The following is a 22,985-nucleotide window of genomic DNA, read 5'->3' as shown; positions in this document are numbered from 1 at the left end:
AGAGAAGAATTTGGACAATAGGGACAAATAAGTTGCCATGGTATCTCAGTCAGTCTTTTACAGTCTATCCAGCTATCATACCGGCCAGCCAGTTCACTCCTAGGCCAATTAATTCCTACAAGACTTTATTCCTAACTTAGCATGATGAAACATGTTACTACCATTGAGCTCCTTTCCTCAGTCAGTCAGCCATCATCATACTGGTCCACAGTATTGGAAATAGGACATGCAACTTGTACCTATGTGTAGAAGATAGCAATGATAACATGCCCCACCTTGGAACTGTTGCTCCCACTCCCGGATGCTCTCCCACTGCATGGCGTTCAGGTCGGACAGATCGTCGTACTCGTCACGAATAGCTTCCTTGTCCACGGAGAACGTCCCCAGCCCACGCGACGCATCCCGCCCGGCAAAGATTCCATATGGACCCTCTGTAATTGTGTCAGAAAACAAGTTATTCAACAGTGGAGATCAAGGCATGGCCAAAAAGCACATTGATGAAAGAAAGTGTGTCTGTGTGTACGTGTCTGTCAGTGTCTGTACAGAAAGTTTCCTGCTACTTAAGTTTTAGAATGATACATACAAATTGGTGACGTGTGCCTGTTTTTTTAATGGGGCATATTTGTTAAAACTCTAATGACCTGACCAGTCAGGTTATAACGATATCAGGTCATCAATATGTTATTGTTGTATACACATATCTCAGATGATTGCAAGACCCTAAGTTTATGGATAAACATGGTGACTGAAACTGAACACAGGCTTCAGTCAGGTATGGGCCAGATAAACACATCAGTCTCAGTCAAGGGCTCATAATATTACTCTAACCCAGTTGCTATTTTTGAAAAGCTTTTGGCCTGATCTTACAACTTTGTATTCTATTAATTGCCACTTGTTACATAACTCCATTTTGCACCCAATATGCTCCAGACAAAAATTCAGGGAATTTTATATAGGTTAGCCGGTTGGGACCAAATGGTCCAAGCATATAGCTGATAAGGCTGAAGAGGTTTCCAGCTGGCACTGAACAGTTTGGCTGTTTGTCATCGGACTGTCCTTCATACTTTGTTAGGAAGGGGTCACTGTATGGTATCTAGGACAGGTCTAAAATTTCATGGCAAGGTCCAAAAACCTTCATATCAATCTGTAAACACTAGAAGGAAAGGGAATACACTGTTTTGCCAGAATCACAAATAAGGTCTGGCAAACCACTTATGGGGACCTTGGCCCAATTGTGTCACCGTCACCTTTGCTACAATGTGTTTGTTTGTGTCTGTGGCAGGCCTTAGCTACAGGCAATATGTTAGTTGTTACTACATGTAGCAAGAATTTGAAGAAACTTCAACATGGTTTTTCATTCATATTAAAGATGTCCTTATAATAAGGTAAAGATTGGGCCTTGTAAATTTTCAGTCATTAATTGTTTAAATAATTAACAAGAATGCCTTTTCACAATTCATTAAAATTTTTCCAAAATATTCACAAACAATCACAGACATTGGATCAAAATGTCCACAGTGTACGTTTTCATACATATTAACACAGCCTGACAAGTTGGTCTGCTGATTTTCAATATCCAATAGGGCTCTGACAAGTTTCCCAATTCTTTACACAAGAGAAGCAAAGGTCAACGACCAGTAGATTAGAATCTGGACTCCTAACCTGCATATTTTGTACATTATAAATATGTGCAAGATTACAGCTTAAAACATTCAGCAACGATTTGAATAAATCAAACTAGTTGGTAAGGTTAAAATTTTTACCTAGCAGAAGTATGCTAATTAGTGACAACTGACAACACAAGAAGATGATGTAATCTCCTACTTGGGCTTCCATATGTCAAGTTACAGTGTCTGACTACAAAGTCTAGTATGGAGGGGCAATGATAGCACAAATAACCTTTACAGGTTGTAAAGGGTCCATTTACAAATCCATTGTTGAGGCAAGGGACTGTAAGAAAAGCCAGACAATCCAACACCCTTCCATCCCAACACATCTGCTTGGAGATTTCAAATACCTGGGCACTCCAAAGTTGACCTATTTTCTTGTTGTTTGTTTGCCCTCCTGAGAAATAGAGCTCAAGCCTGGATCTAGCTAGATTCTCACCATGACAAACATCTTATTTCTGTTGTCACAAGTTCTATCTTTTTACATTTATGGGATTAGTTGTTCAGGTGATGGGTTTGGGTACCTGGAGAACAAGATTTAGCTCCTACTGGTACTAGTACGTCATAGTATAACTGTAGTTTTAAGCAGCTGGCAGGCTGTCTGAAGTGATGTTGCGTGCCAACAATTGTATTTGCAGTATTTACCTTTAGGCCTTGAAGCTTATCTGGGCAGGAATGCATTTTGCATTGTTGGTTCTCTGGTATCATCATGCATTTTGTTCAATTTGCATAATAAAATCTGGTCAATACATTCAAGTAAATGTCCACGGGCTAGGTGTGTAATGTATTTCTGTGATAGCTGACATGAGGATTTTTTTGCAACTACAAAAATGTTATGTAAGCTGAAAGAACAGATGGAATTTAGTCAAGGCCCATGATCTCTCTCTCTCCCTTGGCTTGGTGAAATCGCTGACGATACACATGATATCGTCCATAACATAATTTTACAAATCCTAAAACTACTTTGTTGACATTGGCTCATTTAAATAATCACTATGTATGCATAACTTAAGATAAATGTATGTGCAGATGTTAATGCACTTCATGGTACATAATTTTGCATGATGTTGCTGAGCTGGTCGGACAAAAGAACATAACTTCACATGCTCTAAACTGCACCGTTCACAGAACACAAAGTAAACACAGCCCGCTGCGTCTGTCTGGACCACGCTTTGTGTACGTACGACACAACCCGCAAAGCCGTTACAAGGTCACAGCATACATGTAAGTGGGTGTGAACTGTTATTTTCCTGACGTACCCGGCCCGTAGAAGGCCCTCCCTCGGCTGACATCGAAGACCTTGCCGTTTACAGCGATGAGGATGCGGCCCGCCTCGGTCTCCGGCTCGCCCCGGCCGTCGAACTTCTGCAACTCCTGCGGGCTGAAGTCCCGCTTCTTCATCGGCGGCAGCCGCGGCTTGCTCGGCACTGACGCCGGGCGGCGCCCGCCTACGATCTTGTAGAGCAGATAGAGGCACAGGAAGATGAGGAAAAGGTTGATCGGGGAGAGGAGTTCGGCCAGAAGGCCTCCCTCTCCAGACTCGGGCGCCGCCTCAGACTCCGCTCCGTCCGCCATTTTCCACGGAAAGTGATACCTGCGCATGCGCACTCACCTCGGTTACCCGTCCTGCTTTGTAAAGTTCGAAAGTTCAAAGTTATCATTGTGTCCCAAAACAAAAGGGGTGCGTTTTTACAAGATTTGGTTTTACTGATAAGTGTTGGTATCTGATTTCTGTTTAGATGCAGTGTAAAATGCCATGCCTCTGCATGCCCACATTTAAAAAATGTGTTTGGCAGGTGTTTCTTGCCATCTTTGTTGACATGAATTATGTCATTAGGTGAGGAAGCAGGTGTTCACTCACCTTGAAGGTGCAGCCTTAAGGTTACATAGATTCCATTTGATTCCTCACTATTCATCTACAGAAAGACGCTGTAAATTATGCACATGGCACAACAACAGCACCAAAGGTTGCGTGAGCCATCAGTGTCGAGTCATGAGACCCCGGGATCACAATTAGAAAGAAACTATGGAGTAAAAACTCTGTTCACACTGGGTGAAAGTGTTGTTAGTTTGAAAATGAGAAAGACAATGTTACCACTTGTGACTCAAGGACGTCTTTAACTTTTACATACACACACACACACACACAACAATCCCTTCTGTATCATTGTTTGGCCAAATTTGACTAACTCTTCCATTTCCACACAGATTGCAGTCTCACAAGGCATGTTGCCAGGCATTCTTGCATTCTCTTGAGATCATTGTCCTGTGTACATCACCTTGGTTTACACCCATGTTCTTTCCCCTAACTTTAGGGGATGTTGTAACATAGGGGTGCAAGATCATGGATGTAAACCAGGCCCTAACTCAAACACCACGACAATGTCTCCTGCAAGCAGACATGTCAGCTGGATACCAAGAGAAGAATTTGGACAAAGAGTTGCCATGGGATCTCAGTCAGTCTTTTGCAGTCTATTCAGCTATCCGCCGGCCAGTCAGTTCACTCCTAGGCCACTGCTCCTAGGCTTTCATTCCTAACCTGGCCATAGTCCACTACTACCGTTACACTTATTAGTGTGGGACACTTAATTTTTTGTATTTTCAGAATCAAGATGGCAAACTTCTGTGACCTTGCATACAGAATCTGTTAATGTATACCAGTATAACAAATTAGCAACTTAAACATTAATAAATGACACACAGAGCTGAACATTTCAGTGCTGATTATTTATTGCATTTGTGCACAAAAATAAGCTCCTAATTTAGAAGTGATCACATATACTATCAGGTGCTTTTGTTTACATGCCTACAATTTCTGTCACACTTGGAGACAGCTCATGACACTGACACCATCTGGTGGAATAATGAAGTTGTCTACTTGCTCTACACGTTCAAAGACTTACAGCATTACGTGAACATTATTTACATGTACAATAGAATCTTCAACCACATTCTTGAGATAATGTTACATGTGGGTGGCCACAATGGTAAGGGTGGGCGGGGGTTTTCAAATGTAGATGCACAGCACAAAAGCAAAACTGATTTTAACATACATGTATACAATTGTACAGCACTACATTATTTGACACAGGACCTAGCTGTGTCAAAATCAATCTTTTTCTCACAGAACCTGTGAGGTACCTGAACATCAAACAACACTGAACCCCTTGCTGAGGCAAACAGTTCAAGTTGCCAAAAATTCACGTAGCCTGTTCACAATGATCTTTGTTTCACAATTGTCTTAGAATTACATTTTGTACCACAGCGTAAACCCAGATATTCAATATACAGTCTGTAGCATCTTCTACTACCTGTCACATAAGATATACATTATAATTGCAATGTCTACATTCTATCCCAGCATATAGTAGTTACCACCTTAGCATCCAGCACTGTATGGCTACCAGGTCTAGGATCATATATATTATATCAAAATAATGCACAAGCTTCCCCTATTGAACATATCTACATGTTTAGGATTGGATAGGGCACACAGTTACTGAGACCTCACAAATATGATTTTTACTTTTTTTCAGCTGCATTTTCAGCTTGAGAAGAAATTAACTTTAATGCCAATTTTACGACTGATGTTATGGGTGAACTATGACTTACATCAAATCAGTTTTATCATTTCCCATTTCCCACATTTCCAAAACTCAGCGCACAACAGTACAGGTACACGGACATGGGCAGCAACCAGTGCTGCACAGCCAACCCAACACCGAATCACATGTCAATCACATCCCTCAAGCCTGGAGACAGGTGTCCATCAATCACAGCAAACATTTCCATCATCCTATCATTCAATCACAGATCTGAAGTTGAATGTCAGCCCTGCCCCTCCCCCATATGCATGATGGACTGATCCTGTATGACCTGCTGTCATTGGAAGGTGAGTTCTCTACCACAAAGAACCGTAGTACATTGTACTAGTTATCATATATATATATATGTAATCTCTATACAAAATAATTACTTATGAACCTGGGTTTACGACTCATGGCTTAAACAAACCTTTTTCAAATAATGCTGCCAACCATGTTCAAAACAAGCACAGGGGATTAATTGTTATCTCCTGGTTGCAAGGCTAGAAAACTGAAAAACATTGGTGTTCTCTTTTACAAAGATGAAAAAACAAACAGCAGTATAGTCGGTCGGTATGGCAGGTTATAGAGACCCACTAATAATTCCTGAAGCTTGATTTACACAGTTGGCAACACAATATGAACCATCAACCAACAATCTTCTATGTCTCTCAAAGGAAACGAGTTATACATGTAGCTCTCTACTGTACAGACTTCTCAGATATGATTACAGTTCATCTGACAAAATTATGTATTCATTGCCTTACCCTGTAAGCTTCTATTCTGAAATCTATGACATCAAATTGGCCAAGCTGTGAAGTGCATGGAAGTCTAGTCTGTCTACATTGACTGTGAGCACCAACAGCCAAACCCCAACTTTGTTTCTACACACAAAACATTAATACAGGTAAATATCAAGGCTTTAAAAGTTTAATAAAAAAAGCCAGGACTTAGATCAATACCAAAATCATAATCCGTTCACTGCCCTTTATGGCTCTGTTTTTGTTTCTAACCTTTCCAATTTCTTTGGCTACACTATTTTGCTGATGTTAGAATTTCATGTCATGAAGAAAACAACATAGATCAACTTAAGTACAGCTCAACCTACTTTCATCACAACTTGACAACCGTACTTTATACTAATAGTTACTATTTTTGGTGTTGTATGACAGTGGAAAATCTTCAATATGTATTACATGAGCTTTCATGCGAATAATTACTATTGGCATTACCAGAAGTAAAGGTGTGAATTTGTCTGCATTGTTCTAAGTAAGAGGAAACCTATATGCGATAAATGTGTTTACTTAGTTGTGTCCCTCTCTGACAAGCAGCCATACACTGTATGACCTTTCTGTGTTAAGGTGAAACAATTTCAATCCGATATGGAAATGAGCTAGTAGTTAGGGTTATGCATACATAACCTTTTGGGAGAGGAATGCACTGTCCAGACTACATCACAAACACATTTTGGACACACAGACTATAATTTTCTATACAAAGAATCCCGGATAAGGTGTTGCATGGGATGAATGTTTGGCACTAGTATCACCACAGTCTGTACTCTGTACCAAGAAGCACTTCTTTTCAGTGCCCATCGCTTCTGAATTTAGATTACTCGGTACAAAGTGTTTCGTCAAACATCTATTTTTCCAAATAAAAACGATGAGGGATGAAAACAACTATGATAATGATTTTACAAAATGATCAGGAAAGAGCGAAGCTGCCTGAATCATTCCCCAAACCGCACTTTACACAACTGATATTACCCTGGTAACAAATACACGTGTTTAAGTAACAACTAAATTTACTTTCAGTACTAACTTCAAAAACATCTCTTACGTAATTTTTTTTCATTTAATGAGTTGTTATGTAATGGACATTGACATCATTCTAATTTCAAACAGAAAAGAAAGTTAACTGTAATATTAGTTGTGTCACTGTTAACTACTTACCCTCTTGTCCTATTCTGTTTCTCATAAACTTCGTGGTTATGAATTTAATGATCTGATTATCACATGTGACCTCTCATAGATACATTTCTAATCATTGTTAATACTTCTTTTTGCATTACCAAGTAATATTTTTTTAGATAAACTCTTCTGGAGAAATTACATACATGTCTTATTTCTATTGACTGATGGAAAGGTTTCCATACTTTCAACTTTTCACTTGTTGTTTGTTGTTTCTTTTGGCAATAGATACATATGTACCAGTAGCTATAGCTATGGCTTACTATACAATCTGCTTATTATGTATCTAGCCCATGCTAGGAGGATGAGTTGTTTTGGAACTTGGTCTTAACTGCATACACAGCATTGCATGAAAAAAACAAACTTTGTCTTAGTAGATGCTAACAGGATAGCACATACACAGCTTACATATTCTTATATATTTGACAAGGAGAATGTGGGTAGCATGTGCAACCCTACTCCTTCAATTACGACAACCCTTGTTGTCGTCACACGGTCACCGCAGGGTTGGCGTTGCTGTCTGCAGCAGGCTGGTCAGTAGGAGAAACCTGGATCCCCTGTGTACCAGTCTCCTGCTCCCCTTCTCCAGTAGGTAATCTCTCCGTCATCTCTGCAAGTAGGATAGAGCAACATGAGGATTTTGTGTGCTACTTCCATACACAAAGAAATTTTGTTCAGCCCTCTGATCCTTCTCAAGTTGAAATGACTAAAAGCCTATTCAGACAATTTGAACAGAATAATCACATCTACAAACGGGTCAAATATGCTGGGTAGTCAGTTATTGGCCCGTCTCAGGATGGATGATGGCCCACTGTAACACATACTTTATTATCATCTCGAGCACGTTGCGCAGACCAAGTCTACCTTCCCTTTCCAGGCTCACCTTTGGATTTCATTCAGACCTGACCTTAACATTTCATGCAGAACCGAAGGGACAATGATTGTTTTGACTGCCATTGGTTCAGTGTTTTGGGCATAATTTACAGAGAAATCAGGCTTTCGGAAGACAATAAGTCTACTGAGGATAACATTGGGGGTTCATATTAATTTTGCTAGCTTCCCTAGCTTCAGGTGAGAGAATGCATTCAATATTCTATAGCCTTCCTGCGGCAGCAGAGTGTAATGTTGTACAGGTTGTTAACCCGTGCCTGTTTCAAAGCGTAATGTCTAACAGGTTGTTTACCTGTGCCTATTTCAGAGCATAACGTCAGAGAGCTTGTTTACCTCTGCTTATTTCAGAGTGTAATATCTGACAGACTGTTTACCTGTGCCTGTTTCAGACGTCACCACAGCAGCCCGAGGCTGGTCATCGTCAGTCTCCGTACCCTGGTCCCCTCCCTGACCCTCCTGGGCGACCACCGGGTCGGGCGGAGGCAGCGCCACGGTGACGATGTTGTTCCAGGCCGAGTCCTGGTCCACCGACTCGTCCTCGGTATCGTTCCCCAGGAAGGAGCCGTTGGTGGTGGTCGCCTCCACGTCGATGTTCAGACTCTCCGTGCTGCTGGGCACCTAGGAGGATGCAAGGACAACTTATTGGTATTGCAGTGTTTTAGCTAGTCTGACATTTTTTTCATCCCCTGGATTTTGAATGGAAATCCTGTCGTAGGTGCAACAATCCTGTGGGGCATCCCATAACCCTCTGAAATGCTCTTTTCTATATTTTGATGGAAAATTTTCTGGTAGACTCAGATTAGTTCAATTGATATCTTTATCCTGATTTTTGTCCGTCACAGAGGACAGAATGGGCAAAATTTGTGTCCGTCCCCAGCAGGAAAATTCTGCCAAAGGACAGAAGGACGGGTGCTAGCTGGAACCCTGTTGTATTGCACACCTAGCAAACTGCCTCATGGCCTAACATACCAGTCTTGACTGAACAGTACAAGCTGCATATCCGGACAGGTTACATTTGATCCAATCACACTGGAAAGGATACACTTTGTGATAGGTGCGATGGGTTCTGCTACCCCACTTTCAAGTATATAAAGCATAGATAACGTCTTCTGAACAAGTTTTCAGGCATGAAACATACAGACCCTTTAAGTTATAACTCCTTTCGTTCCTACATGGAACACACTCTAGCACTGAATACATAGAACCTGGACCACCTTCCGGTATGAAATACACAGAACCTTCCAGATTAAAAATTCTTAACATGAACAACTTTCAGGCATTTAATATAGAGAACCTTCTAGACATACCGGTAGCTTTTTCAATACATGTTTTGGGCATGAGTTCTTCAGAAAATTGATAACCTTCAGGAATAAAACACATGCATTATGGATACTACAAATAAGCATATTCCCTTTTTTTAAAATTTACAAAATCAAGCAAAACAGGTCAACAAAGTTAAATCTCGCGTGCATATGTATTCAAAGTACCTGTACCTGTATATATCCATAGGTAATGCCAGGACTTTGAGTAATGACCAGAGGGCACATAATGAATGGGGGCATCAAATCATGTGTTCACTATCCATATGGTCCTACTGCATGACCATTTCACATTCAGAATGTTTCCAACAAGCTGGAATGTACTGCTGCCATGAGAGAGACATCAGAATCCAGATTTGTTATAAATGTGTACCTACCAGGTAGCCCAGAGCCTTGAGGATGTTCAGCTTACACATCGGGCAAGTTCTGTGCTCGATCAGCCAGGGGTCCACACACAGCTTGTGGAATATATGCCTACAAAATATCCACCAAAAAAATATTTAAATTTACCCATTGTAGGAAATAGTAAGAGGCCCAAATTAAAGGGCTGATGTTTATTGATACAACAGCACTCGTCAAGGCTGCTTTCAAACTGTGGACTTTGATTTGCAGTAAAATTTTATGTTTCAAATTCAATACTTCATCTTATCATGGTGCTAACAATACTGACTGGTGACTTTATCTCAAGGGACTAGTTTGTAATGTCTGAAAACCTTACAAATTATATCAATTAAGTTTTACATGTCGTTCAACATTTGAAGAGCATGTTTTAATACAATAGTATATAACATAATCCCTTTCATACAAAATAGAGATATAGACTAGACTTTGAGGTATCTTTTTTGAGACAAAATTTATTCTAATTTCCCGCAACCAGTGTAGGTTACACAGAATTGATGATATCATGCATTCAACTATTTTCCCCGCAGGGTGAAAAACATCCTGTTTGTGAGGTAGCACACCCACTCACTTGCAGGGGAGGACCCGAACCACATCCGAAGGCTTGTAGTTATCGATGCACACCGCACAGCTGTCATGCTCCCATTCCACCTCCTGTGGAACAATCATTTTACATCAGAATATCTCAGAGTCAAAACATCAATTTTTACACTTGCAATTCTAACTTAAACTAGCAACCAAATCTAATGACAATATTTCACGGTTAAAAACTTTTAGTAATACACTTGAATACATCGTACAGTGATACACTTGAAATCTTGAATACATCGTACAGTGATACACTTGAATACATCGTACAGTGGGTGTAACATCAAGTGAAGGATCAAACAACTTCTATCTGCGTCATTGCAAATCTTCAATTTCAAAGGGAGATGTGGCTTTGAAATGCTAGCCAATCACATCAAAGACCTAAATCTAATTCTCGTTTTTCATCAAGTATGATGTGCAGATATCTGACAATGTAGATTTCAATTTCATCTATAATATTCTTCTTGATGCTTTCCAGTGCCGAGAAAGAGATGGATTTAAGTCTTAAAAGTAGCTACATAGTCAATGGTCTGTATATATCTACAGATAGTGGTTTGTAGTCCTTCGTCTTTAACATGCTCAAGGCATCTCCTCAAACTAGAGTATTATAGTTACCAACTCATTGGAACAGGAATTCAGTTGTGAGGATGCTACCAGTTGAGCTACAAGGACATCCCGCCAAAAATCCACAATGTATCTTTATCTTAGCTGAGTTCTTAAAGGTGCACCTGATACTGGTAGATAAATGCAATTATCCATGGAATAAAAATGAAATTTTACATGTAGAATCATCAATGTCATCATCATTTATGAGTTACTTTTGTTATGCTGGTATAAGAACTGCTGGCTTAACCTCACTGTCTCATGCTGCTTGGTCACATCAACAGTATAAACTTGGTGTCCAAAAGATATATCAGCAGGTAGTGCCTTATTCTCTTATCTTATCTTCAGCCATGCTGACTGACCACACAATATATTTCATGATTTAACTGTTTTAAAATATGGAAAAACTCTCCTCCTCTAAATCTTGGTTGTCCTCCCCCAAATAGAAATGTAGAAAATGAAGAGCCCACTGAAATTCATTTTCCTTTCCCCCTTACGTCTGAAGTACACGTGAATGTTTCTGTCTGCGTCAGCATCAAGTGTTTGTGAGGAGCTGGGGAAACGTGACAGCCCCGCGGGTCATGTGTAATTTGATTGTGAAGTCCCCCGCTCATTAAAAAGCAGTATTCTGGGATCATTAACTTAACCTGGCAGCAACGTGAATCCTGGAGCGTATTCACCTTAATCTGATATTACTTGGAGCAGCTGGGAGGGTGTTTTGATGGTCAGGAAATGACGCACACAGTAATGCACCTACGTGTTGGTTGTAGCCACTTACATCTATCTAAGCCTTTCAAGATACTCTGGTGATACAACCGATCTACCCCACCTCTTTTGATTATCTATCCTTATCAACACCTACACATACAGCACAACTAGAAATCGTTTGAAAATCTGTAAGTGTAACAGAGAGGGATAACCGTCGCTTTTCTCTTCATTTTTTAGTCATCAGACTCAACATTTTTGGCAGAAGTCTGGCCATTCACTGCTCATATGGAGAGGATTTTGTTCCGCAATGTTGCTGTGTCTGGGCCTTCATATCACTGTGTTTTCAACATGGGAAACTGGAGGTCATTCCTTCTCCTTGATGCCCACATGTATACCCAACATTTGTAGGTTAAGTAATCAAGCTAACACTTCATGTTTACCATAGTCCACGCTTGGCTTCAGTCACGTGTCTCTCAGTGTCCTACTTACTACCTATTCAAGGTTCTTCAACAACAAACAAAACTATGGCAGTTTGAGCATCAATCTACAATTGTAAATATATGCTGCTTTTTAACCTGCCAGTTTGCCATATTTTCCCCTAGCGTAGACACGTGGAGACGATGGTGTCACCTCTCCGAGGATGAACTGAACTGAACTGAACTCCCCTAGCCTTCAAAATGCAGACTAATTAGCTAAACATAGACATGAGACCACCACGTGCATGAGTACACATGTCCAAGTGTTTGAATATGATAATGTTTCATTGAATTCACCAAGGGGTATTTTGATATTTGGCTTTGATATCACATATCAGCAAGAGCATATCAAATTAATTTTCAGCATCTCCTCTTATCACCTTTTTGTTTTGAATTATTTCAATTCATGGATTCCATATCAAACGCACGATACAAAATTTAGGTTAAAAAGTTGGGTAAAACTTCTGTATGATTTTCTCTTATCTTTCACTTTAAGTTTTAACAGCTGACAGTAAACACAGACAATATAGCAAGTGTTCACAGAACAAGACAAATTTGAAAAGAATAATCAAACAAAAAGTCTCACCTTGTCCCCTTTCCGTATTGTCTTCACCGGGATTTTTGTGATGGCCTTCTTGGCCACCGTTGCAAAGCGCCGCTGAAAAACACATACAAAAGGTAATCAATAAACGACCAAAGACATTAATCTCAATAAAAAACTCAATACCATCATACCAATATACCATAAGGTATTTAAAGGATGAAGCAGACATATTGTTCTGCAATGGGAGACTGCATTTTGGAAATCCCTATATGGGTGCTTCATACAGTGTAAGGTCCTGCCCAATACCTACAATGTTGGACAGCGATTTGTTGATTTCCTTTGGGAGAACTTGACGAACTGTGCCTTTGATTTGAAGTCAATGCGGAGTCTGACTACATGCTAGCCATCGCTAGTGGTTTATATGTGTACTTTAACAGTTCAGACTTTCTGTGCATAGCTCCAGAATACAGTTTAAAATGCAGATTAGGTTATTCCAAACTGTCATCACTGTCCTTGATTTACACGTAATCAGATACTTGTGCAGACATTTTCCCCTAATAGCATCTTGCACTCAGCTGAAGTTAAGAGCCAAGGAAACTGACTATGTATTCACAGGAGGCTGTCAGCCTGTCCACTTCAGAAATAGACCCTTTACTCTAATCCTATTGACGAAACCAAAAGGCTTTTTAACGCCTCATAAAAAATGGCATTATTAGATATGGGCTGTTTTTATCATATTGTTGTCATCAATTATCATCAGGGTTTTGGCTCCACTGGTGAATAGCTATAACAGTTTTCCCACAGGTGTCTTTTGAAAACTGGCCAAAACAGTTCTAAGTGTTTGCTCCAAGCTCATAGGTGCAGATCTCGTATAGTATATCGTATGATGAACATCTTATTAAACATTAACTGAACGGCAAATAATAGATTCTGATATTTGACACACACCAGTACAACTGGAACAAATGAAAATTTGCGGGAGAGACAATTTCACGCTCATAAAAATTACACTCCAGGACATATTGGACAGACCAATCATATCAATAATCGAATATTCATTGACAACAAGCAGGGTGATTCAAAAAGCACATTGGACACCCATAAATGTTAAGATAATGCTTCAATCTGCTTCACTAGCTTCACTCTTCATGGGTTACTAAGCATTCAACATTTTAACCAATGGACCATTACTTTTATACACTGTGCAGAATTAAATACCACAAAACTATGTTTTTAAACATAGTTGACTTCCAATCACTGAAATCATCCTGATGATTTCGTAAAAACTTGTTTGTTTTTTACCACTTTCTGCAAATCTTTCAATAATATTCTGGGCTAAGCCCCAGGTTCTATGCAGAAATGGCTAGAATTTCCAGACTGACACTGAAACATGCACTTATTTCCATTAACCCCTAACCCTTTGCAATTACTCGCCAGTCGCCTTCAAGTTCAATGCCATCTATAAATATTGGAACAATCTGGTCTGGTTATTTTGCGTTGTATGACCAAGTGGCAAAACATGAATATAATAAGCAAAGATTTTCTCTAAATGCAAAAGCTACTGTACAACTTGGAGGCATAATTAAGGTTTTGTCCAATGGCTGTTGAAATTGGGCTGTCCAGCAGAAATATTGATTTGTTGTCTACTGCCTGTGGAATACAGTAAAAGCAGAAATGTTTGCAGCAGTTTATGCTTGTGTTTTCCGCAATCTCAAAAACCCAACGAGCATTTTCCCTCTTACAATTACAGCAATACCCTGCTGCATGGTCGTTTTTAACTGCAAACAAATAACCAGCACAAAAACTCCTTTCTCTTTCCACCGAAAAATTAAATCCTAAGTATTTTCCTTTTTAGTAGACTGGCTTCAAGTTGGACACAAAGAGGGCTGAAATATGTTTTTCTAGATTTTCCCATCAGTTTCTTGGCACATACTATCATCATCACATCCTATTTCAAGTATTGTCATGATGTATTTTTATTCTCATGACATACATATGAGTGTATGTACACATCTGTTTTTGTGTTGAATGTATAATTTCAGATGTCAGATATGCGTATCTGAAAATATACATCTAAATGCAAAAAGTCACCTAGATATCTTTATCTCTCAAAATAACAAGTTATACAAGAGCCTATGACGCCATAGCCTAAGGTGAGTATTCCTGAAAATAGTTCATTTTTTTATATAATGGCTCTATTGCTTGATGATTGCTTATATAAATGCCTGGCACATGCACTCCCTGTGCAAAATGATCCTGGGGCAATTTGCATGTGCTTAGTAGTATTCCTATCCCTAGGGAGATGACAATTAGGGGAAAAAATACGAAGCTGTTAATCCGCACTTCTTACGTAGGCGGCTGATGATACGTGCGACCTTTAGGCTTCCCCTATACTACAATGACACCGGTGCTAATCACTGCGCTGCTTACCTGCGAGCGATCGCGGGCGTGGGCGTAGCGGAACCGCTGGATGTAGTAGAACACGAGCCAGGCCAGAGAGATGATCATCAGCACGATGAAGGAGATGGAGACGAAGAGGACCGAGGTTTTGTCGATGACTTTGTAGCGGGTGTGCGTTCCCATGGTGATGTGCATCATGACCTGCGTGCCGTTGTCCAGCAGCGTGACGATTTCCAGGCCCTTGGCGCGGGAGATCATGATGGCCACGATGTTGCCTGTGCCTGGAACAAACAACAGGTACCAAGTTGTTAAAAACAGCACAAACATGGTACCAGGCAAGGCTGTAGCATGTCCATGACGAAAGATACAAAAACCTGATTTTTTTGTTGCAGTGCCAATTTGCAAGAGGGCCCAAAGTCCAAAAAATAAAGTTTCCTAGTGGCTTGTAGTTTGCAGTTGAATCGAGTGGGTAGGTAAGAAGCCAGCAAAATACTTTCACAGAGGTTTAAGTGGGTTGAAGAGGTTACCAGGAAAACCGTAAACATTAAACCACCATAAAAATGTCAACATCTATACGAAATTACAGTTCATACATTATCAATGGACAACTACTAGACTATCTGTCACATTTTAATCGAACGTGCATCTAGAAGAACACATTTCCTAATCCAGTCAATTTCACATGTGCGGTTGGCTGTTCTATTCCACATTTCAGTGTTTGTGTTCCAGATCTGTAACCAGGCAAATCAAATTGTGCCCCTCCTTAAAATGACTTAACTATTAAGTCCGACAATACCTATGAAAAGTAGATTCTGTGTATATTCAGGACAAAGTCCTTATCAAACAAAGGGTGCAACAAATATCGCGAATATCACCTACTTACAAGTAAGCAAATCATAAGGATGTGTTTTGTTTATGTTTAGCTTAGCTGGTGTTGGTCAAATATTTGTACTGTTGTCACGTTTGTGTAACATGTGTAAGACCTCTACGCTTCAGAATGACCCTTATTACGGCTAGCGTATTGCCAAGACAACACTTCAGCAAGTTCATGTGTTATTCTCAAAAACTTAAAATAGGATGGGACTTCCTAACAGTGTAGTTTGCACAGCTCAAGACAGAAACAAACATTACTCATGGCCTTGTCACCATGGCCCCAGGACAAATGTGTACAGTACAGTAACACGTAATGCAGGTATATTGTGACCTGTGTTGCTCTAGCATTTCCACTACAAATTCCTCAGCTAGAATCTGATATACCAAACAATTGCTCTAACCCCTCCTATTGGCTACAAGAAGGAAGCTTGATCCCAAGGACATTTCTTGGTACGCAAGAGGAAGCTTACCCAAGGCTGTGCAAATATACACTGTAACTTACACATATGGAACTGCAGTTTCAGCCCATACCAACATTGTTATCCTCAAACAAAAGACAGGGCAGATCACTTTATCAAATTTTACATAATGGGAGTATGAAAAACTGGACTTGGCATTTATATCAAACTTAAAGCAGGGCTCGAAACTCATTTTTGGGATTAGGTGCACTGATGCACCAAGCTTAAAAAATTGGGTGCACCAAAAAGTTTTAGGGTGCACCTAATTAAAGTTCAATGTCAGAAAAACCGAATGACAAAACTTAGTTACATGCTATCGAATTCTTAAACAAGTAACATGACAGACATTTTTATTATCTTTCTAACACTTACATGTCAAGAATATGATGCATACTTGTATACTTTGATATCTTTACATACATAAACCCATGAAAATATTTGGGTGCACCCTGAAAATAATTAGGTGCACAGCTCCAATTTTGGGTGCACCTGGGTGCACATGTACCCAGTATTTCGAGCCCTGTAATTGTAAAGAGAGGAATAGCGAACTGCTTTCCACTTTCTTTTATTACACCTGTAACGATCGCCCTTTGTTAATCTACATCAAACAGAACATATGAAATAATATCTGCCAAAGCCACATACTAAAGCCTGCACTTCATGTTAAGAGCACCACTTGGTGTTGGGTTCCTTGTGCTTAGAAAACCATGTCCCGTTGTCAATACTAGATTTTCTGCCCATATTCAACATTGCCTTTTGTCGTCTCCATTGTTCACTTCAATTCTGAAACATGAGATGGTGGTCCTGCTGTGTTCCCTGGAAAAAATGCTTCTCAAACCAATCTGTCTGAGCCACCATTCATAATCAGTCGCATTTTCAGACATGATGCAATTCTTCAAGGCACCAAATCATTATTGCATCAATATTCAAGTAGCACTGTACACAACACTAGTCTACAACACATACTATATACCGTTAATACATTGCTAGAACAGAAAAGTGACTTTTACTGGTCACATTTCTTTCTTTCTTCTGCAAATAAAAAAAAGACAATATAATAAGCTGACTGGCTGCCAAATATAATCGATACTGCCGATATCTTTCTATTGATTAGTTAACTGCCCATGTTATGACTTAGGTACACTTCAATGCAATAGGGAATATCACTTGTAACCGGTAGCATTTCACAATATATTGTTATTAATACCAAACAATTTAATGACACACATACCATATCATATCATATCCTATTACTGTAAATGCAGAAATGTTCACGGTGGTTTAATGTTTACGGTTTTCGCAGTGGCCACTTCACCGCGAATTTAAAACCACTGCGAACATTTTTCCATGGCATTAAGAGACTACAGTGCATGGTGATACCATGAACTAAAAACCACCACGAAAAGTCCTTTTTCCAACTACCGCGAAATTGAATCCCCGCGAACTTAAATGCATTTACAGTATACTATGAGGTGCTCTTGTTAGTAATAACAAAGAACTCTTTGACTTGTGTTAACATGTCTATGTACTGTTCTTGCAGCAGTTCTTTGCAATAAATCTAAGCTGTGTGTTGTAAACTTCTTCCTGTGTGCTTGCTGTATTAAATACACCTCAGATGAATTGTGCACTAACTGGAAATCATTCAAATCTGTAGGTCAAACTGAAATCCTTATTGGAGAAACTACACCCTGAGATTCCTTTGAGACTGAGAATCAGATAATAAGTCTCTAATAAGATTAGTTCCAAATACGGCAAAAGAACATCTGTCCATGAACAGAAAAAAGGAAACACAATCATTACATTTTAAGGAATGGCTAAGACTTAACCAGCTATGGTTAGATATACATATATGCCATGACAAGCCTGAAGAGAATGAGTATTTTTATCTGAAATCGTCCGAGCTACCAAGATAAAAATTAAAATACAGTACATCCTATCAATTTTGCTTTCAGTTATCACGTTAGTCAAAGCTATCAAAATGATTCACATTATAAAACGTAACCAACATATTCAATCTCATACCAAACTATCAAAATATATATATGATGTATGCGTGTTGTGTGTGCGTCACAACCCAATTGACTGCAGTATGAGATACATTAGCAGGTATGATTCATACTTGTAACACTTCAGCACCTTCAAATGATAGGTGTGACACGCATATTCCATTCTGCTGTGACCCTTCTCTATTTACCCTACCCCTACACCACTTACCAAGTTTTATAGCTTATCAGAAAATATCCTCCAACCTCCATTACCAGCACACTGTTCAGTGTAACATTTTATAACATTGTGAGGTACAATGGGACCAAGATCATACCAAATACAACTTGGGAGAAAATATATTTTACAACTACACACAGTAACCATTAAATGATTAATTGCACTGACTATCAGAATCAAACATGCTTGACATTGAAACAAGCATGTGGCGAATACAAGTAGGCTTTGCTGTCTTATAGAATGCAAGAGCAAAAGTGTCAAGACGTTTAAGCTGTGAATACGGTTTAAACCTTTGCCCTTTTATCCCAGTCCCCGTTTATGTTTGGGGCTCTCAAAAACACTTCAAAAATCTTGTCTTGACATACTAGAATACCTATTCTACCTAATGTATGTTGTCCTGGAATAAGAGCTGGCCTGCATGTGCCCTGCAGTGTTACCTCAAGGTTAACATTGCTACTTATCCTGGTAGACTGGTACCATCTCAAACCTTTTCCCTACCTTGGCCTTCTTTCATGGACAGGTTAACTTTATGACAGTGCTAATCATAAACAATATAACATACCAAACATTTAAATAAAACCTAAAATGTCAACTGTAGACATGCCATTTTGGACCTAGGATATCAAAACAAAAAATCACATTTTAAATGTTAACATTTAGGACTAGGAATGACCTCCGAGCTCACATAACACCATCCAATGATCATCATCAGAAAGCTTGTTGAAATGCCCCAGCTGCAGGACATGTGGCCAATGGGGAAGCTATTGTAAATGCAGAAATGTTTGCGGTGGTTCTATGTTAGCGGTTTTCATGTTGGCAATTTACCGTGAACTTAAAACCAGTGCGAACATTATCCATGGCAGTAAGAGACTACAGTGCATGGTGCTACCGCCAAATCAAAACCACTGCAAACAGTCCTCCTTCCCACTACTGCGAAATTAAATCCCCGCAAACTTAAATGCATTTACAGTGTGGTCCTCTTGTACCTCAAGTGTCTGCCCAGGCAGTAACAGGACACTGCTTGGTTAGTGAGAGAGTTCTGATGCAGCTGAATACACTGTACACAAGTAAGGATATGTGTGGAAAAGTATAGGTGCCTTTTGTTCCTGTGACCTGGAGCAAAGATTACATGTATTAACCCACACTTTTCTAGCTGAACCTGCTTTACTACTTGAGATCCTCATATCACCCTAGAAAACTTGCGTCTAGGCGATCTAGTATTATAATAATACCCTTGTACCTTCCATCAATAAGCCCTCACACAGAGATCAGAACAGGAGTTCTAGGTAATTTGCCAGAAGTAAAGGCCCTGAAAAGGGAAACAGTCATTGTCTCGACCATTGTTTCGATTTGCATGACAATGTTGTTTTCTTTTTAGGGGCCTTTACCTTTGACATCATATTACCTAGTAGAATTTGAATTCCTGTGGCCACACATACGTTTTGATCTCTGTGAGAGAGCTTATAAAATTTGAGTTAAATTCTGGACAACTTTTCACCTCATTGTGTCCAAGAAAAAATAGCCATGTTTTTGGCAGCTCTTGTATGTGTGTGTCATTCAGTCTGATAGCTTGAGAACTTTGAAGGTATGTATGTGGGTAGGTTTTGTTGAGACCTCGAAATGATAAGATTTTGGACCCCCTTGCAGCTTTTTATTTGTTTAGTTAGATTATAGGGGTATCTCCACAAAACATGGCAGAGACAGTTGAATAGATTGTATGTCAAATTTTAGGCAGAAGCAAACTGATTGAAAAGCTATGGGACTGATGATGATCATGATGATGGAATAATGATGCCTACATTGGAATTGTGTTGAAAGTTTTCACTGTACAGTACTAGTATTTTGACCACTCCCCCAGTGCAGGTATACACATTCAATAAACATTGCATTGGGCAGAACTTCAAAACCACATCTGTTCGTAGGCAAACTGGATCTAACAATTCTGTAACAACATGACCGCCAACAGAGATTAGGTACAAACAACTGTTCCAATTGGAAAATGGATTGCTTTATTTGATCAGGGATCTTCCTGGCCTTTTTTGGGCAGCACTCGCCATATGTTCTGACAGAAGTCACGGGAGATGGACCCCAGTTTCTTTCTTTAAATTCTTACTTATTACTTTACTTCAGATCAGATATAACCTCCTTGCTTCATCTTACAACCTATCTGCTTAGCCAACTTATGGGTCCATAATAAGATTTTATTGCATTGCAATGCAAACATTATTTGACCAGGGGTAGTTGTATACAGCAACTAACTTACTTGCGGCTCTACAATAGCAACATTTTCGAAACTCTTTTTTGTATTACAGTTGGGGACGACAAGCGTATACCCATGACTGCATGGTATATACTTTGGGCTGGATTTCTCACATGTGGCTGGTCTTTTGTTTCTTACCCTTTTGACATTCAGGTCTAACTGCAAAGTGGATGAAACGATGAAACACACCCAAATGATGACACAAGCAAAAAGCAAAGGTTGAGGTGGGGAGGGGGGCTAGTGAAGGTGGGTGATATTTCCTGCTTATTGCGGATTTTAATTACTCTCTTACGATCAGGTATTGTCTACCAGACTTCCTGTTGATTGACAACAAAAACACAGACCCTCCCTCCTCCGTCACAACAAACAAACCCTGTCCAGTTATGGCTGTCTTACATAATTTATTTGGTTCAAGTGAGCTGTTGTGTTTTTCCACCTCACCTTCATGCGCCATGGTTTCCGGCGGCGACGGCTCGTGGTTGTAGACCACCACGGCGGTGGCGTTCAGGCTCTTGGCGTGGTTGATCTTGTGTCTGAAGTCGCAGATGCCGCGCACCACCAGGGCGATCCACTGCGTCTTGGGCGGCGTGATGTGGCGCAGCGGCTGGCAGGCGTTCCCCACGTTCACCACGATGCCGCGCGCCTCGATGGTGGGGCTGTTCTTACCGTACACGCCGACCTCCTCCTTCTCCGAGTGGATCTTGTTCGTGGAGGAGTCTCTGTAGGTGATGTTGACGAAGGCCTTGGTGTACTCTGTAGCAGCGTCCTCCCCTACCATGCACTGCGCTGAACCGAACCATAACATAACACACAACAGCAAACACAACCCGTACATGAACGTCCTTTCCTCGCCTACCACCATTTTCATACCAGTTATAAGATAGTTCCGAGTGTTCAGAAATGTGCTACGTCTCTAATAGATGGTTAAAACATCACAATAGTGTCCCTATTGGGGCTAGAAACTGTCCAGATTTCGCTACCGCAAGGTCTTCCCGACGACACTGACAACCACAATGGCTGCCGTGTCCTTCCCTTCCGATTGGGATATGTGGTCACGTGACTGATGACGCACGTGTTTTGTGTTGAGCTTCGTGACATGTTTTTTGGCCAATGACGAGAGCATTGAACTTTTTGACGTGTATAAAGTCGTGTAAGACTGAAAAATGCGTGGGGAATAACGTTGTTTTCGACTGCAATTTCCTCTTGCTGCGTCGACAAATTGCAGAACAAGTTCAGATTACTTTCTGATTCGTTAATGACAAGAAACTACCTATAAAACTGCCCCTTGTGTATAAAATAAGGAAGCCTACTTGCTATAACGTTATAATATGATAAAATTAATATAAGTCATATACAAAAAAAAATCGTACCTTTCAGTGTTATGCTGATCTTTTGATTGATGAGAAAAAAGTTACAAATAAAGCCATTTCTCTCTGTTTTCTGTGCCAGCATTGAGTCAGTAACTGTTGTGAATGTCTGTTGGGAACTTTTAATGTTCGGCCCAAGACGTAAGTGCCTTTTAATAGTTGTACGATCGTCCATTGCTTTCCTCAAGTATTTCGATAAATCTCTGAGCAGAGTAGCAGAAATCATTTGCTTGGGTCAAGGTCTTAGGATATTTATAAATTATATAGATCTATACAATACCCTTGCTCGCAGATAGGTTACAGTTTTAACTTACACTCGACGTCCTTGACCCGTGAACTGGGTACTCCACAGGCGGACGAGAAAAGAACCTTTGCTACTACATCTAACCTTCGGACTAAGAAGGTTAGAAGATACGCTATATACATATACATGAAGTATTAAAGTCTCCTCTCTCAGCGGGGTAAAACAGTTTTCCCTTGCCCCGACCAAAACGGTCTCAGAACACCGCGAGTCGACTGCGCTCCTACTCTATATCTATGGAGTGATTAATAACGTGCTTTGTTGGACCTTGTCATTGGTTTAAGTTGTAACTTTACGTGTATCATAATCTTGAAACGACGGCTACGGGTTCAACCACGTACACACACATGCAAG

General features: G+C 40.0%; 2 protein-coding genes across 2 annotated transcripts in view; both read right to left on the bottom strand.

Moving 5' to 3' along the window:
- Window positions 1-3,277, bottom strand: part of LOC118419413 (membrane-associated progesterone receptor component 1-like) — a 4,976-nt gene extending 1,699 nt beyond the window's left edge. The window contains exons 1-2 of the mRNA XM_035825781.1: window positions 2,927-3,277; window positions 276-431 (exon numbers count right to left, since the gene is read on the bottom strand). Coding sequence (XP_035681674.1) covers window positions 276-431; window positions 2,927-3,269 — 499 coding nt within the window. The 5' untranslated portion in view covers window positions 3,270-3,277. The remainder of the gene's footprint in view (window positions 1-275; window positions 432-2,926) is intronic.
- A 1,101-nt stretch (window positions 3,278-4,378) lies between these two features.
- On the bottom strand, window positions 4,379-22,023 carry LOC118419042 (RING finger protein 150-like). Its single transcript, XM_035825271.1, has 7 exons — window positions 21,405-22,023; window positions 15,180-15,430; window positions 12,792-12,863; window positions 10,402-10,484; window positions 9,809-9,905; window positions 8,487-8,730; window positions 4,379-7,831 (listed from the first exon to the last, which is right to left on the bottom strand). Exons 1-7 carry the CDS (start codon window positions 21,829-21,831, stop codon window positions 7,710-7,712), a joined length of 1,296 nt encoding a protein of 431 aa, XP_035681164.1. The 5' UTR covers window positions 21,832-22,023; the 3' UTR covers window positions 4,379-7,709.
- Between the last annotated feature and the right edge of the window lie 962 nt (window positions 22,024-22,985).

The sequence above is a fragment of the Branchiostoma floridae genome, chromosome 7 (genome assembly GCF_000003815.2).
Source record: "Branchiostoma floridae strain S238N-H82 chromosome 7, Bfl_VNyyK, whole genome shotgun sequence".
In the NCBI taxonomy this organism is placed as follows: Eukaryota; Metazoa; Chordata; class Leptocardii; order Amphioxiformes; family Branchiostomatidae; genus Branchiostoma; species Branchiostoma floridae.
Note: the sequence above shows the minus strand (reverse complement) of the source record. Positions and strands in the feature narration are given on the sequence as shown.

Excerpts from the sequence above, each read along its gene's own strand:
- LOC118419042 (XM_035825271.1), bottom strand. The coding sequence starts at position 21,831 with ATGAAAATGGTGGTAGGCGAGGAAAGGACGTTCATGTACGGGTTGTGT. Across the intron at positions 10,485-12,791 it reads CAATACGGAAAGGGGACAAG|GAGGTGGAATGGGAGCATGA; the intron begins GTGAGACTTTTT and ends ATTGTTCCACAG. Across the intron at positions 9,906-10,401 it reads GTTCGGGTCCTCCCCTGCAA|GCATATATTCCACAAGCTGT; the intron begins GTGAGTGGGTGT and ends GATATTTTGTAG.